The sequence below is a fragment of the Amphiura filiformis genome, chromosome 10 (assembly GCF_039555335.1).
Source record: "Amphiura filiformis chromosome 10, Afil_fr2py, whole genome shotgun sequence".
NCBI classification, from domain to species: domain Eukaryota; kingdom Metazoa; phylum Echinodermata; class Ophiuroidea; order Amphilepidida; family Amphiuridae; genus Amphiura; species Amphiura filiformis.
The window spans coordinates 15,733,290-15,747,153 of record NC_092637.1 but is presented as its reverse complement, the minus strand read 5'-3'; the positions used below and the strand labels follow the sequence as shown (position 1 = coordinate 15,747,153).

At 36.0% G+C, this 13,864-nt stretch overlaps 1 protein-coding gene across 1 annotated transcript; it reads right to left on the bottom strand.

The window, feature by feature from the left end:
- Positions 1-292: 292 nt before the first annotated feature.
- Positions 293-12,809, bottom strand: LOC140162140 (uncharacterized). Its single transcript, XM_072185413.1, has 6 exons — positions 12,743-12,809; positions 11,065-11,291; positions 8,357-8,940; positions 6,872-7,317; positions 1,449-1,616; positions 293-1,036 (listed from the first exon to the last, which is right to left on the bottom strand). The coding sequence occupies exons 1-6, from the start codon at positions 12,797-12,799 to the stop codon at positions 872-874; spliced, it is 1,647 nt and encodes a 548-aa protein (XP_072041514.1). The 5' UTR covers positions 12,800-12,809; the 3' UTR covers positions 293-871.
- Positions 12,810-13,864: the final 1,055 nt, after the last annotated feature.

Genomic DNA, 13,864 nt, shown 5'->3' with positions numbered 1-13,864 from the left:
ATTCCTCTCATCGTAAGGAACAAAGACTAATCGTCATAATTTCGTAGGATGCATAGGTGAGGGATTGAACTTGAAATTGATCAAAGGTCAACCACCATTTCCATAGTGTTCAGATTTAAAAAATGCTTCGATTCACCCGACACTCGTCTCTGAGTGGTGTAAAATGGAAGAGAAGAAAGTAAAGAAAAATATAATAAAAAGTGACGTGATTGGGGGTCGCGCAAACTGGCATATGAAAATATTGAGAGAGAAAAATCAGGACTCAGCGGTGATTGAAAATCAAGGACTGAGTCCTGATTTTTTCTCTCTCAATATTTTCATATGCCAGTTTGCTCGAGCCCCAATCACGTCATTTAAATTATAATTTCTCGGGCTTGTATCGTTTATTTCCGATCCTCGCATATATTAATTTGTGTTTCGCATTGTCTTACGCCCTGCCAGGGTGAAGCATATAGGCCGCCTCCTTCTTCATTATTTAAAAATATAATAAAATAGTTTTCCCTTCGGGTGTGACACTCTTCATACGATCCGGGTCAACATTCATATTTTGTGTCCTTTTCAAAATTCGAAATGATAAGAAGGTATGACACCAGAGTGTTGAAAATGAAATCGAAGAAAATAAGATACATAATCAAAATATTTGCCCAACCAGGGTGTCAAATGAAAGAGAAAAAAGTAAAGAATATGATAATATATTTTCCCGCCAGTGATGATACTCTAAATAAGACCCTCGTCAATATTCATATTTTTGGTTTTTCTAAATTAAACAAAAGTATGGTGTCACAAAAACGAGAAAAAGCCCGACACGTGTGACAGTGGTACACCACAATATACTACCGAAGCACCATGGGTGGTGCGGTAACAGCTCTAGTTACTGTGAGCCAGCTAACAAAGTCTTGATGTCCGTTACGTCTTGCTTCAGATCTTTGAAGATCTTGCTCTCTTCTAGCCATTCATCTAACGCTTGTTTCAAACTGCCTGATATATCCATCAGCGCCCTGTCCTTCATTTCCCTTGTCACTGCTGATTGCCGTATCTGTATAAGAATGAGATATGGACAGATTTATGTATTGCTGAAAACATTTTTGTTTTTGAGAGCACGAATATGGTTATTCCTGTTGAAATCCATACCACCTATGTAAGCCACGACATTAATCTCCCTCATACGGGTTGTAGATTTCAAATTGAGCATATTCAGGTAACCCTTGATATTAACCGATAAATCAAACTGGTGTAATTGGTACAAGTCATCATATTATCCCTAGTAAATTGGGCGGCGATTTCCGCCGGGCGGACAACAAAATGATTAAAAAGTAAAAGCGAAAATCGATATAGGGACTTTAAAGTAAAAACAAATAAACGTTACTGCGTGTTATAGCATAGAACATTATTACGAGGTCACGAACAATGGTTTTAACAGCTTGTATACATAAACACTATCGTCATACCTGGGTCAAGTGCGATCTAATATTATCTGCCTGTAAATCTGGTTGGTGAGTCTCCAGCGAAGTGACAAGATCATCAATGGTATCAAAATACTGATCTAGTTGCTTGTCTGATATGGCCATGTTATCCTCTACCTTCATGTGGGACAGACTGTTTCTAATGTCCAGAACCTTATTTTAAAAATTGAATAATTTAATACCGGTGAAAATATAAACCATTAATGTAGGATTGTTGTAGAGAACAGATTCTAATTTGTTTTCCACAGAATGTTAGTTTTCACTATCACTTTAGTCTCCTTTTGCTTTCGAGCTGAGCAAATGAGGTAAAACAAAACAAAACAAAATCGATATTTCTAGCGCCTATATAATTTTCGCCAATGCGTGTATTAGCTCGCCGATCGTTATTGAGCGGCGCTTAACGCAGGGACGTATAAATAAGACGTATAACTAATAGTCCGGCTGCAAACACCATATTTTGGGGTTAGATGGTTTTGCCAGTTAAAGTTTGTTTTTTTGCTGGTTATTGATCTTTGAATGGGGGTAGAAAAAAATTCCGTGGGATGTAAAATCGTCACCCTTGGGCAATCCGAGATATTCAAGATGGCCGCCACGTATCTCTGAAATAACATTCAAATGGTGTTATAGTGACAAAAGGTATCATACCAAATAACTATAGTGTTTTGGGCAGTTAAAGTTTGTTTTTTTGCTGATAAATGATCTTTGAGTGGTGTAGAATAAGATTCTAAGGGGTGTGGAATTATCACCCTTGGGCAATCCGAGATATTCAAGATGGCCGCCACGTATCTCTGAAATAGCATTCAAATGGTGTTTTATTGACAAAATGTATCATACTAAATACTGTTTTGGGCAGTTAAAGTTTATTTTTTGCTGATAAATGATCTTTGAGTGGTGTAGAATAAGATTTTAGGGGGTGTAAAATTGTCGCTCTTGGGCAATCCGAGATATTCAAAATGGTCGATTCGTAACTCTGAAATAGCATTCAAATGGTGTTTTAGTGACAAATAGTATCATACCAAATAATTATAGTGTTTTGGGCAGTTACAGTTAGTTGTTTTGCTGATAAATGATCTTTGAGTGGTGTATGATAAGATTCTAGGGGGTGTGAAATTGTTACCCTTGGGCAATCCGAGATATTCAAAATGGCCGACACGTAACTCTTAAATAGCATTCAAATGATTGTTTTAGTAACAAAACAAATAATTATAGCGTATTTAGTGCGCATTAATGGTAGTGTGGGCTCAATATGTAATATATGCACGTACGTAGATTATGAATTGACACGCTTCAGTGATCCCAAATTGCCATGATGGCGTCTCGTGAATTGTGTAATGTATGCTCATAATAGGTCACTGTCTTTTCTTAACATATTGAACATATAACATATGATTTGCATAACATATCATACTCATACGTTTCTTGTTATTTCATTTAATCATTCTTAACCATTTGCATAAAGTTTTACCTGTCTTTCAGACCATTTTAGCAATAGAATACACCAATTAGATTGAATTAAAAATCATTACATGTGTATTATATTGTCATCATGAAATATGTTCTTTAACACAAATACCTGAGAATTGTAGGTATAATTGTATGACACTCTTTAAAAAATACACTTTCAAGGAGTGTGAAGATATATAATGATTACTGTTCCAATGGAGTAATTTGAGTAATAGCCTACATTTGTATGGACTAAGGTTGAGTTTTGAAAATGACAAACTGGCCTATATACGTCGTATATTACACAGCGAGAAAACATTCCAACGTGCGCAAAGACAGCATATTTTCTTCAGTCATTTAAAATAAATTGAAACAGTATTTATTTTTGTTTCAATTTATCTTCACATACCGATACGGGAACGAATGTAATATTGCTAATCGTTGCTCTCTGAGCAATGGGCCAGCACTTATACAAACAATCATCAATGCAAGCAAGATTATGAGTATGATTTGTAGGCTATGTCAGCTTATGTCAGCCTGAAAATGATAAATATCTTAAGATTAATTATCATAAAAATTGTAAATACACACGGAAAACTAATATTGGCAATTATGCAGAAGATGGTTCTACCCAGTCCGCCAAACGACTAAGATGATACCCCCCCCCACTTTGACTTCCAGGAATGTGGGGAAGTATGTAAACTCCAAAAGATTCAAAGCGTCCAGACAGATGGAAGCTTGCATATATGTACATATCTACACATGAACGTTATGTCAAAATTTGAGTACCTGACAGCAAAATGCGCGATTGTGGTGATAGCTAGGCGAATGAAATCAGAGAACGTTTAGAAATCTCTGTGCGTGATCTTCACGCGAAGGGAATTAGGCATCACAGAGATCCTGTGCCTCAAGGAAGAACAGATGATTGTGTTTTCAATTCAGTGAGTGTTCCAGGTTAAAGAAGAAATAAAAAGAGGAAACAAACTGTATTTTGTACTGTTTTTGGTGACAAAACCAATACACGCTGTGATGTTGCAGCATTTGAAGAAGATGCAACATGCTGTAGATGTCCTATCTGGTGATAAGAGTCACATTTGAAAACCTGCTGAATTGTATCAGGAATGCTGCACACATTTGGAAATCACATTAACTCGTGCTGATCGTAGGTGACTCAATGAAGAACTCCAAACAAACTTTGCCGGAGAGCTTCTACTTCTTTCATCACAAAGTTATTCTAGTATTATCGTATTCCGTTGCAACTTTAACGCACGTGAAAGGTGAAGTTAGAATGAAACTGTTATAGCAGGAGCATCCAAAGCGTAACCAAACAGGTAGTATGAGAGTACAAAGACATTCGCATTGTAAAGTCACACTACAATATCCCTATCGATTTGGCTGCATAATCAGTATCTGACATGCTACAATTTCCTCGCCGAAGTTGAAGAAGTCCTTAATGTCAGCTTTACTGATAGGTAAACAAAGTCCTGTGCAAAAGCAAGCAATGGATCTCCAAGTGATATTGGGTGTCTTACTCAGAGATTCAAAGATGATTATAAACCATCTGTTCGACTACCGGGTTCATGTTGCTATAATGATCGGTCCTACACTTCAAGAATTTCGGCTGCAGTTGCAGGAGCTGTTGATATTAGTCGTCAAGGAATTGAAGGCGCTCAGCTCAGGAAGGAACCAAAATGCAAAGCTGTTAACCCCGAGCTGTCACTCAATACACTCCTGCAAAATTTCTTCCAAAATGTGTTATATTTCTACCTTTCATTTCGGTGGTGGCCATCTTGGAATTTTTTTGTGCGATTGCAAAGAAGTAAAATGTCAAACTGGATCTGCTTAATTCTAGGGTGTACATTAATTAATGTAAGAAACAAAATCTGGCAAAAGAACTTTACCTTGAAACTAATGGTTTTTGCTTATGACGTTTAACAGAGGCCATTTTGAATTGTGAGAGTGTCATGTTTATAACTGTATATAGTTTATATTTAAAGCATCCAAAAGGAAAATAATGTACACAAAATACTTTAAGTTTTCATTTATTATGGTCCCGCTTGTGAATAACCGAGCTTAATTTTGTTATCCATAGCGGCCATCTTGAATATTTCTAATTGCCCAAGGGTTAACATTTTACATCCCCCAAAATCTTATTTTGTACCACTGAAAGAGTAATAATCAGCAAAGAAAACTACTTTAACTGGCAAAACCATCTAATCCTGTCTGCCACCGGACTATAAAGAAGAATAACGATAAACACACAGTTTGTACGTCAATAATTAACGCCTGCAAATTTCACAGTCATTTCACAGTCATTGATCTGTGAACACAATGAATAAAGCGACTAGTTTACTATAAATCTCTCAAATGTTACTTTAGACTTTGTCTTTGACATTGTATTTTAGTTCAATATTGGGCATTACAATCTGCAAACAGTAAAAATACGAAAAAAATGACAGCTTTGCTGTAGAGCAAATCACACATTGTGGTTTTAAAAACATGTCTCACATACCAGTTTCATGTGTCAATTAAGTGTAATAACTACATGTACAGTATGTGCAATAAAATAATAAGATATTATGTTGGAACACAAGTTTTACACAACCCCACAGCCAAGGGTAAGGGTAGATATAAAACATGAAGATAAGCACAATGTGCGCTAGGATATTTTCTTCAAATTGATATATCACATCACTGGCTGCAAATGATACAGAAAATAACTACATGGAAATGACCTGTAAACGAATGGGGCTTGTCATCCAGAAATCACTTCATCGCAATAGCCTTATAATCATCATTGGGGATTGCCATGATGCAGACATCACTATATGGCAATCTCATTAACAAAACAAACTGTTACGATGTACTAGGCACCCGCCAATGTAGGAATTCGTTGTTTATGATGATGTTATGTCATTTGCGAAACACAACACGGAAATAATTTTTCGAATTTTCGGTGAAGTGAAAATAAATAATCAGTTTGTTTTATTAGCACAAGAAGTTGGTCCGTCGGTCGACAAAAAACAAACATTTTTTGGCCTTAATGAAAACATCCTAGTGCACACTATAATTTTCAAAATCTACCCACACTTTGGCAGTTTGGGTCATGTTTAAAAATAGTCTTTATCATTTCATCGTTTGGATAAATCATGATTTGTGGCTAAATTGTTTAAGGGTTATTTCCTTAATTGCAAAACATGTCTTCACTCGAAAACGGTATCTAGAAAATAAATATTTCCTGGCAAACCCGTTTGATGGTTTATACATGTACTTAGGAATTACCCATGTGATGTCTGGTGATTTGTGATCTGTGTTAGGTTTTATTTATTTATTTATTTTTCATTTATTTACTTATTTATTTATTTATTTATTTATTTTTTACAAATTAATGATTAGGTTTTAAACGTGTTTACAAATCAATTTATACAACATTATAACACTGTTTATGAAGTAAACAGTCCGGTCCGACTGCCTGATTAGGAAGTACTGCCGAATCAGGCAGCATGTTGTATCGAGACAGGCAACACAGGCTTTAGTAACCCTTCCGAATTTGACAGACTAAGGACTAAATTGTTCATGGTGATTTTATAAAAGATCGGTGGAAATTTTTCACCGGGCGAAAAAAAATTCCACCAGGAGGAAAATAATTTAAATAACAAAACAATTTCTAACGAAAGAATTTGATTTAAATATGCAAATTAACTTTATTTTAACTAAAATTGATGGAAAAATACTACTAATTGTACATCCATTGCTACTTTTATATATTTTACCTACTTCTTTACTCTAAACCAAGAAATAACGGTATATTAAAAGATGCTATTTGAAATAGAGCATTGCCTGACTCGGCAACATGCTGCCTGATTCGGCAGTATTTCCTGATCAGGCAGTCGGACCGGACTGGTAAAGGTTTAGAAACTCTTAGTTTTAATCTTTAATCACACTTTAAAGAAGCCTATCATTACCTTTTCGATTTTGTTGTAACACGCTTGATCCCCATTATGGAAATCACTAAATGTCATCATCAGTTTCAGAATGCCGCCGACGTCAAAATCGCCAAACGTCGTAAATTTCAGACCATGCGGCATTTTGAACACAAAACCCTTGGCTACTTCAACAGGATCCTTGTCAAACAACGATGCATTCACATTTCTCCACTGGATTCCTTTACCATGGGGATAACACGTGGACTCCACTGCCTTTCCCCAATCAATACAAGGCTGGCATGCCCCCGATTTGGCTGTTGGTTTCCTATGCGGTAGACACTGGGCCAATGCACGACAGGGCTGCATTTGCTGCAATTGAATCTGATGCCAGCTTTCTACACACGCTTGTACAGTAGGAAGACCCAAATAGCACAGAACTTGAATGGCTTCACACACCTTTGCGTAGTTGTCAATGTCGGGTTTATCTGAAAACAAAGGAATAAACAAATCAGGCGTTAGGTTGAATAAAATTACAATCAATTAAATAATTGACGGGATGTGTTAAGTTATTGACAGAATATGTGCCAAGTTTGCAGGCAGGGTCTAAATCTTATTTTATTTTCACTCATATGTAAAATCCATAGTCCTATTCCTGGTGAATATTGGTCAAATGTGCAAGTTTGTAATCAGAAATGTCAGGAGCGCTTTTTCTGGCTATTATTTGTTTTATCTAATCTGTACAATGACCTTTACTATGATGTCTAATTTACACAACCCTCGGTTATTCAAATGGCAGCTACATAATACTATTTTGTCAGTGCTACTTATACACCACATTGTGTTCCCGTGACATTTTCGTTTACACCGGGTTCTTTATAGATCTGTAGTTACAGCCCCTCAAACATGAGTGTATTTCTTTTTTAATCAGCTTGTATGATGTAACCATATAAATATGTGTAAGAGATTCTTTCTCTATTATTGTATCGCGCTGCTATAGTAAGGTATGGCTTCTGGTATGAACACAGTAAATATTACTGAATTGAAGTCGCTGACAGAGGACATTTATTTGTTTAACCGAAATTAACACCTGGCTTCATCCAATTATTCTGAAACATGAACAGTGAATCAGAATAACAGATCAACGAAAAATATAAAATAGTAACGATTTAATAACATTAATGCGAGGGTGGTCAATATGTAATGACAGTTGACCTTTGACCCATATACTGATTATTTTGATGAAACATCTTTATGATCACATAAAGAATTAACCTTTGTCTTTCAAACCACACATGATATATACATGATACCAGATACTTGATTATGTAACATCATTAGCACAAAAATCACCCTAAAAACTCAGGGCTTTTAAATTGTAGTGAAGGCACGTGTTCAAAATGTCAGAGTACAGACAATTTACATGGTAAATATATATGTCCCTGGTATGCCGTTGGTAAATGGTTTTCCCATTGACAGACCGTGTAAAATTATGGAATTTACTTCTGTTAATAACTTATCTGGTACCTGTTGGTTGACATTTGATCGTTGGATTTACATCAAACACTGATTCTGGAATGAGTGTAGCCGGGTTCACGAGATCCACGTGTTTCTTAGCTGCTTCTTGTGTCGTCTTTTCAGTATAGAATCTCACACTATCTTCTAAGTTGCTGCTGTTCTTCAGGTCATCTGGACTCAGGTAGGAGACAGTTACTTCTGTTCCTCTTGATCGCTCTGTTATTTGGTCGAATACTAACGATTCCATCTCCCGCAGTTGGTCTTTTCCTTTCCTCAGCTGTGGTAACCCTCCTTTAACACGGACTGCTATATGGATTGCACGTTTGTCTTGCGTTTGTTGAACCATTCCTTCAACTTCACCGAAGACTTTCACACCAGATCGTGACAACTGTGGTTTGACGTGGTTACTTCTATAGCGATTCATCGCACTCACTTGTAGGCAAGGGAATGTGTCTATGGAGAACATGTCGCTCTCATCTCGACATTCAATCCTGCGCCCAAGATATCTCTGGAACCTTGGATTGTCAGCCCACACAATTTCGTCTGTACTATCAGGCAATTTTGCAGGAATGATGAATGTTCCATCATCATTTCTATATTTTACAGGAAAATAACAAAATCGTTAATTGACATAAAATTAAATGTAATACTATTAGTGTTATTTTACTGTATTTCTCATTCTCATCAACCAGTCGCGTTATTATAGGCCATGAAGTAAACACATTGCATGTAATGATAGAAGTTTATGTGGAAAAAAATAAATAGCACTTCGATAGCAATATTTAATAGTTTAATAACACGCCATCTGGTTTCAACATTAAAGAGGCTGCAATTCCAATACTCCGAGGTCGCACACCTGTCGAATTATTTAAAAACACTTTTCTGTGAAATATGTCCAATTTAATATTAAAGACAGTCAATGATATTAAACATATAAAAAACCCCAACGATTAATATGATTCATTTTGTTAATAAGAATCATTATAATAAAGCAACAGTGAGGTGTAAAATTTGACTTCATTGATAGGTGCGGTTCATATGTGTTCATTATCCACTGGAATGTGTGTGAGATCGGTCGTATAAAAATGAGGCTGCAGTTATTATCTTTGATAAAAATACAAACGCACTGTCAATTGATATTGACAGTTGGGTACTTTGTCACGCGATTTATGTTGCGCGAATAATTTTCTGCACAGGAAATGTATAATTTTGAAAATAAAGTCATGATATACAGGGTGTAACAATAAAATTTGTACAATTTTGAAAATAGAATGACACAAGTATGCCGCTTATTTTTTGGTTTGATATTTATATGTCTATCAAGATAGTTTATTTAGCCACCAGCTAAGCTTTGTTCCAATAAAATCGACGGTACACAAATGAAGATATGGCCAATTATGTAGTCTTAAAACCGCTTGGGCCACTTTTGTCTAAGTGTTACAAAAGTGACAAAATAGAGTTGAACCATGGACCAATTGGACGGCGCTCTTATGATAGGTAGTTTTAAACAATGGGGTATTCGAAGTGGTAGAAATGATTACATAATAGAATATCTCCTTGAGTTTTTGAAATTCACAATTAAGCACTGACATAGCAACCTCATTTAGTAGAAATCGTGGCTGCAGCTCAACAACTTCAACCCCAATTCACGTTGGAAGAGCGTATTTTTATGGTTGTGACATTCGGTAGCACATGGAGTCAAGCAGAAACCATAAAATTGTTTATAGCTCATTAACCAAACTTACGTCTTCCATCAAGGCATACAATTACATATGTGAATGATCAAGGGGAATGAGTCACATGTCGACCCTGGTCGAAAATGAGTTTTACATATGTTGCTAATGAGAACATTTAGAGCTTTCAGAAACTGAAAACCTCATGTTGATACGATTTTTCTTTGCAAAGTTACGTCAATTTATCAATCGCTGAAAACAATATAAAACAAAAGAATTTTAACTCTTTCTTTGCCAATATCTCAAAATCAATATTAGCGACATCCGACTCATTTCCCTTGATCGTGTTTATTATTATAACTATGAGAAGTATGTAAAATTTGTTAACAGAAATGCTGGCAATAGTGGTCGCCCCAGAACAGCTAGAAGCCCAGCTGACCTTAATTTCAAAATCTTATTGTTTTGTACTTATGGATGCAAAAACTGTTCTCAGTTTTACCAATGATATCTCTGGGATACGAGAAATTACTTTAATTATAAGATAATTTGAAAGAAATTCCACGGCTTCATTTATAGATTTTAAAGAAATAATATATTCTTATTAAGTTCATGTTAATCATATGAAAAAACAGAAGAAATTATATGAAGATAAGCATATCTACGCGGTTCAAACTTGGTATGCGCAAACATGGCAAAAGTGGCCCAACACGTTTTCTGGACGATTAATCGGACATAACTTTTGAACCCAAGTTAGTAAAGAAAGCAACTAAACATCTTCTTTTAGCCAAGATATTAATGATTGTATTGTATATAACATTTGTACCATAACTCATTTAGTTTTTGCCTGAGAAGTCAAAATGCAATTGTATAAATTTTATTGTTACACCCTGTATTCTGTGGCCGATGTCTTGATGGTCTTGGTCCCAGCCGGATTGTACTCCTTTGTAACAAACGGGCACAATCCAGCTTGGAACCGAGACTAGTGGCATGTACGCACGTATGGAACATTTTATAGCAGTTATTGTTAATAAACATTAAGATCACCTGTACGCCAGTTCAAAATACACCAAAAGATCTACCAGAAGGTTCACATCTGTAAGTTTGAAGTGGTGTTTCAAGTCGTCAATAGTGTACTCTTGCTTCAACGGTAACCCGGAGTAGTCTGCTCGGAAATTCGGAGGAGCAAATATTGGGGCAAAGATGGTAGTTGTCAGCCAGTTCGGATGCACAATAATAATGGCGTCGCGACCTCTCAATCTAGCAGTATGCAGCTTAAATACAAGAATAGATTTGAATGAGCGTGTTTCGTTTAAACCTTTAATAGTAGTTTGGGATTGAGATATTGTTGCTTCAATTTTTTCAACATGGACTCAAAATAGTCCATTTTTTAAATTTAAAAAAAAATCATCATACATTAAAAGGACAAACTTGTAATGAGCCAAACCAGACTTGCTGCACTCTAAAATGTTCATTGCTTATTATAAAACGTGTAGACTTGTAACACATCTTTGCAATTACTTTAATGAATTTCATTGTGTGCATCGCGTATTAATAGCAAGTGAAGGGGGGGGGGGACGAATGGACAAGCTTGCAACGGAAATGCAAGAGGTGCCGGTCGTTATAGTGCACAATTTAAACTCATGAATTGGAGCACAATCTGTGTTTTTGTCACTTTTTTGCTTTCATTTATAACGCATGATTATACTTATTTGCGATTGGATTGACATAATCAATTGAAGGTCTTGTATGACAGAGGTGCACACAAATATTTGTTAAGCTTATAGGTTTACATAACCCCCTTCATGTGTTATTTAGATGAATGACATTGCCATAGCAACGTGAAATTGAATACGTTTATACTGAGTTTATCTGCTAAACACGCACAATTTTACGGTTCAACATACCGCGTAATGTTGGGACTCAATTAAAGGTACCGCGTCTTTCCGTAGAAAACATTGACGTACCAGTCATTGGCAAACCGTCTTTTAATTAAAAAAATACCAAAAAAAAAAAAAAGCAAAACAAAAACCACACACATTGACAATTTAAAATGAGTGCATATTTGTCATAAAATGAAAACAATCAGAAGTGTTTAAAGTTTTAAAATTTTACATTTCAAAATTCACCGAACCTATGTAATAGCCAAATGACTTTGTGCCACTTCACTCCTTTTTGTACACTGTTAACACATACACATGCCATTGTGTACATATAACCCTACCCAGGCAATGCAGCCATGCATGTGTTACATGTAGCTGTGAGATGCATGGAACAATGTTTTATAAATGGGGTGGGGAGAAGGAGGGGGTACCCTAACTCTAAAGCATAGAGCCTTAACTCTAAACCCTAACCTAAATCATAATTATACACTCTAACTCTAGGTCATAACCCTAAATCTAAACCCTAACCCTAAATCGTAATTTTAAACCCTAACCTTATATCATATAACCCGAACTCTAAACCCTACCCTAAATCAAAACAACAAATCCTAACTCTATTCCCTAACACCAACTCAAAATACAAAAATATTTTATTTTAATAAATAATAATTGCAATACATTTTGACGTTTAAAAATCATCAAAATCTATTGCAATTTCCAGATAATTTTTGTTGTTGTTTTTTTAGTTTTTTTAATTACAATAAAATCAATTGTGTTATAGGTCTACGCTGTACTAATTTTCTACGGGTAAGGATTGCATTGCAGAAATTTTAACTGCTTACCTGTCCCATGTCATGCAGGTAATTAAGTGCCAAATTCAAAGTCTGATCATCCACCATGCTGCCACCATGCTGTCAATTTCGTCACAAAGCTTTGGGGTAAGCGCACCCTGATGTTTTAAAAGATGGTGGGATTATATATTTATGAATAGCAATATATCAAAGTACAACAGGAAATCCTTCGAAAATATCACAGACATGGCGTGTTCTGTCAATCTAGGGTCAAGAAGTTTGTTACCGTTTGAAACAGTGGCCAGATTTTTAGAACGGCTTTGGGACGGGGGGGACTTAATGTACCAATGGATATATTTTGCCGACGGAAATTGTGAATTGTTTGACCCATATACACACATATGTACACGTAACACATTATGTCCATACGGGTCGTATGGGCACGATAAACGCCGTGCTGAGATGAATAAATGTTGACATTCTGTATTACAGTATACCGTCGGTCACTCACATAGTGGCGTACGGTGATTTTGGTCATTTTTTATGAAATTTGGCCCAGCGGTTTTAAATGTCAAGTTCTTCCAAATACACCAAGTAAGACAGCTCAACGATACTTAATTAATAAATAACTTAATTAATACTTAATTAATCGACCTATGTTAACAATTCCGTACGGCAAACTGACGTACGATCAACATACGCCACTATGAAATCGGATTTGATGACATTTAGGCACATCATCCGTCAATAATGTGGTGCATGCTTCAGAAACGAGCGAAGCCCACAAATCCTCCGTTTCACATAGTGGCGTACGTGCGACTTACGCTTCCAAAACCTGCCGAAAACCCCAAATCTTCCGTTTCACATAGTGACGTATAAGTTTAGAGGTATATATATCCTATAAAAGTTATTCCTTTTTAACTTATTAAGTTACAGTTTAATAGTTTAATACTCTAACTTCAATTTCAAATGTAATCTGTCCACTGAGAGATAATATTGGAGGAGTAATGACTATTATCATTAGTAGCATATTCTTCAAACGCGTTTTTCTCGGAAACGCATTTGGCATTATTTTGTCCTGCACGTACGCCACTATGTGTAGCGACCGACGATACGTATGTGCACGGTCCCAGCAAACACAAAACGTTTTCGACATCATTCGCAAAAGATTAT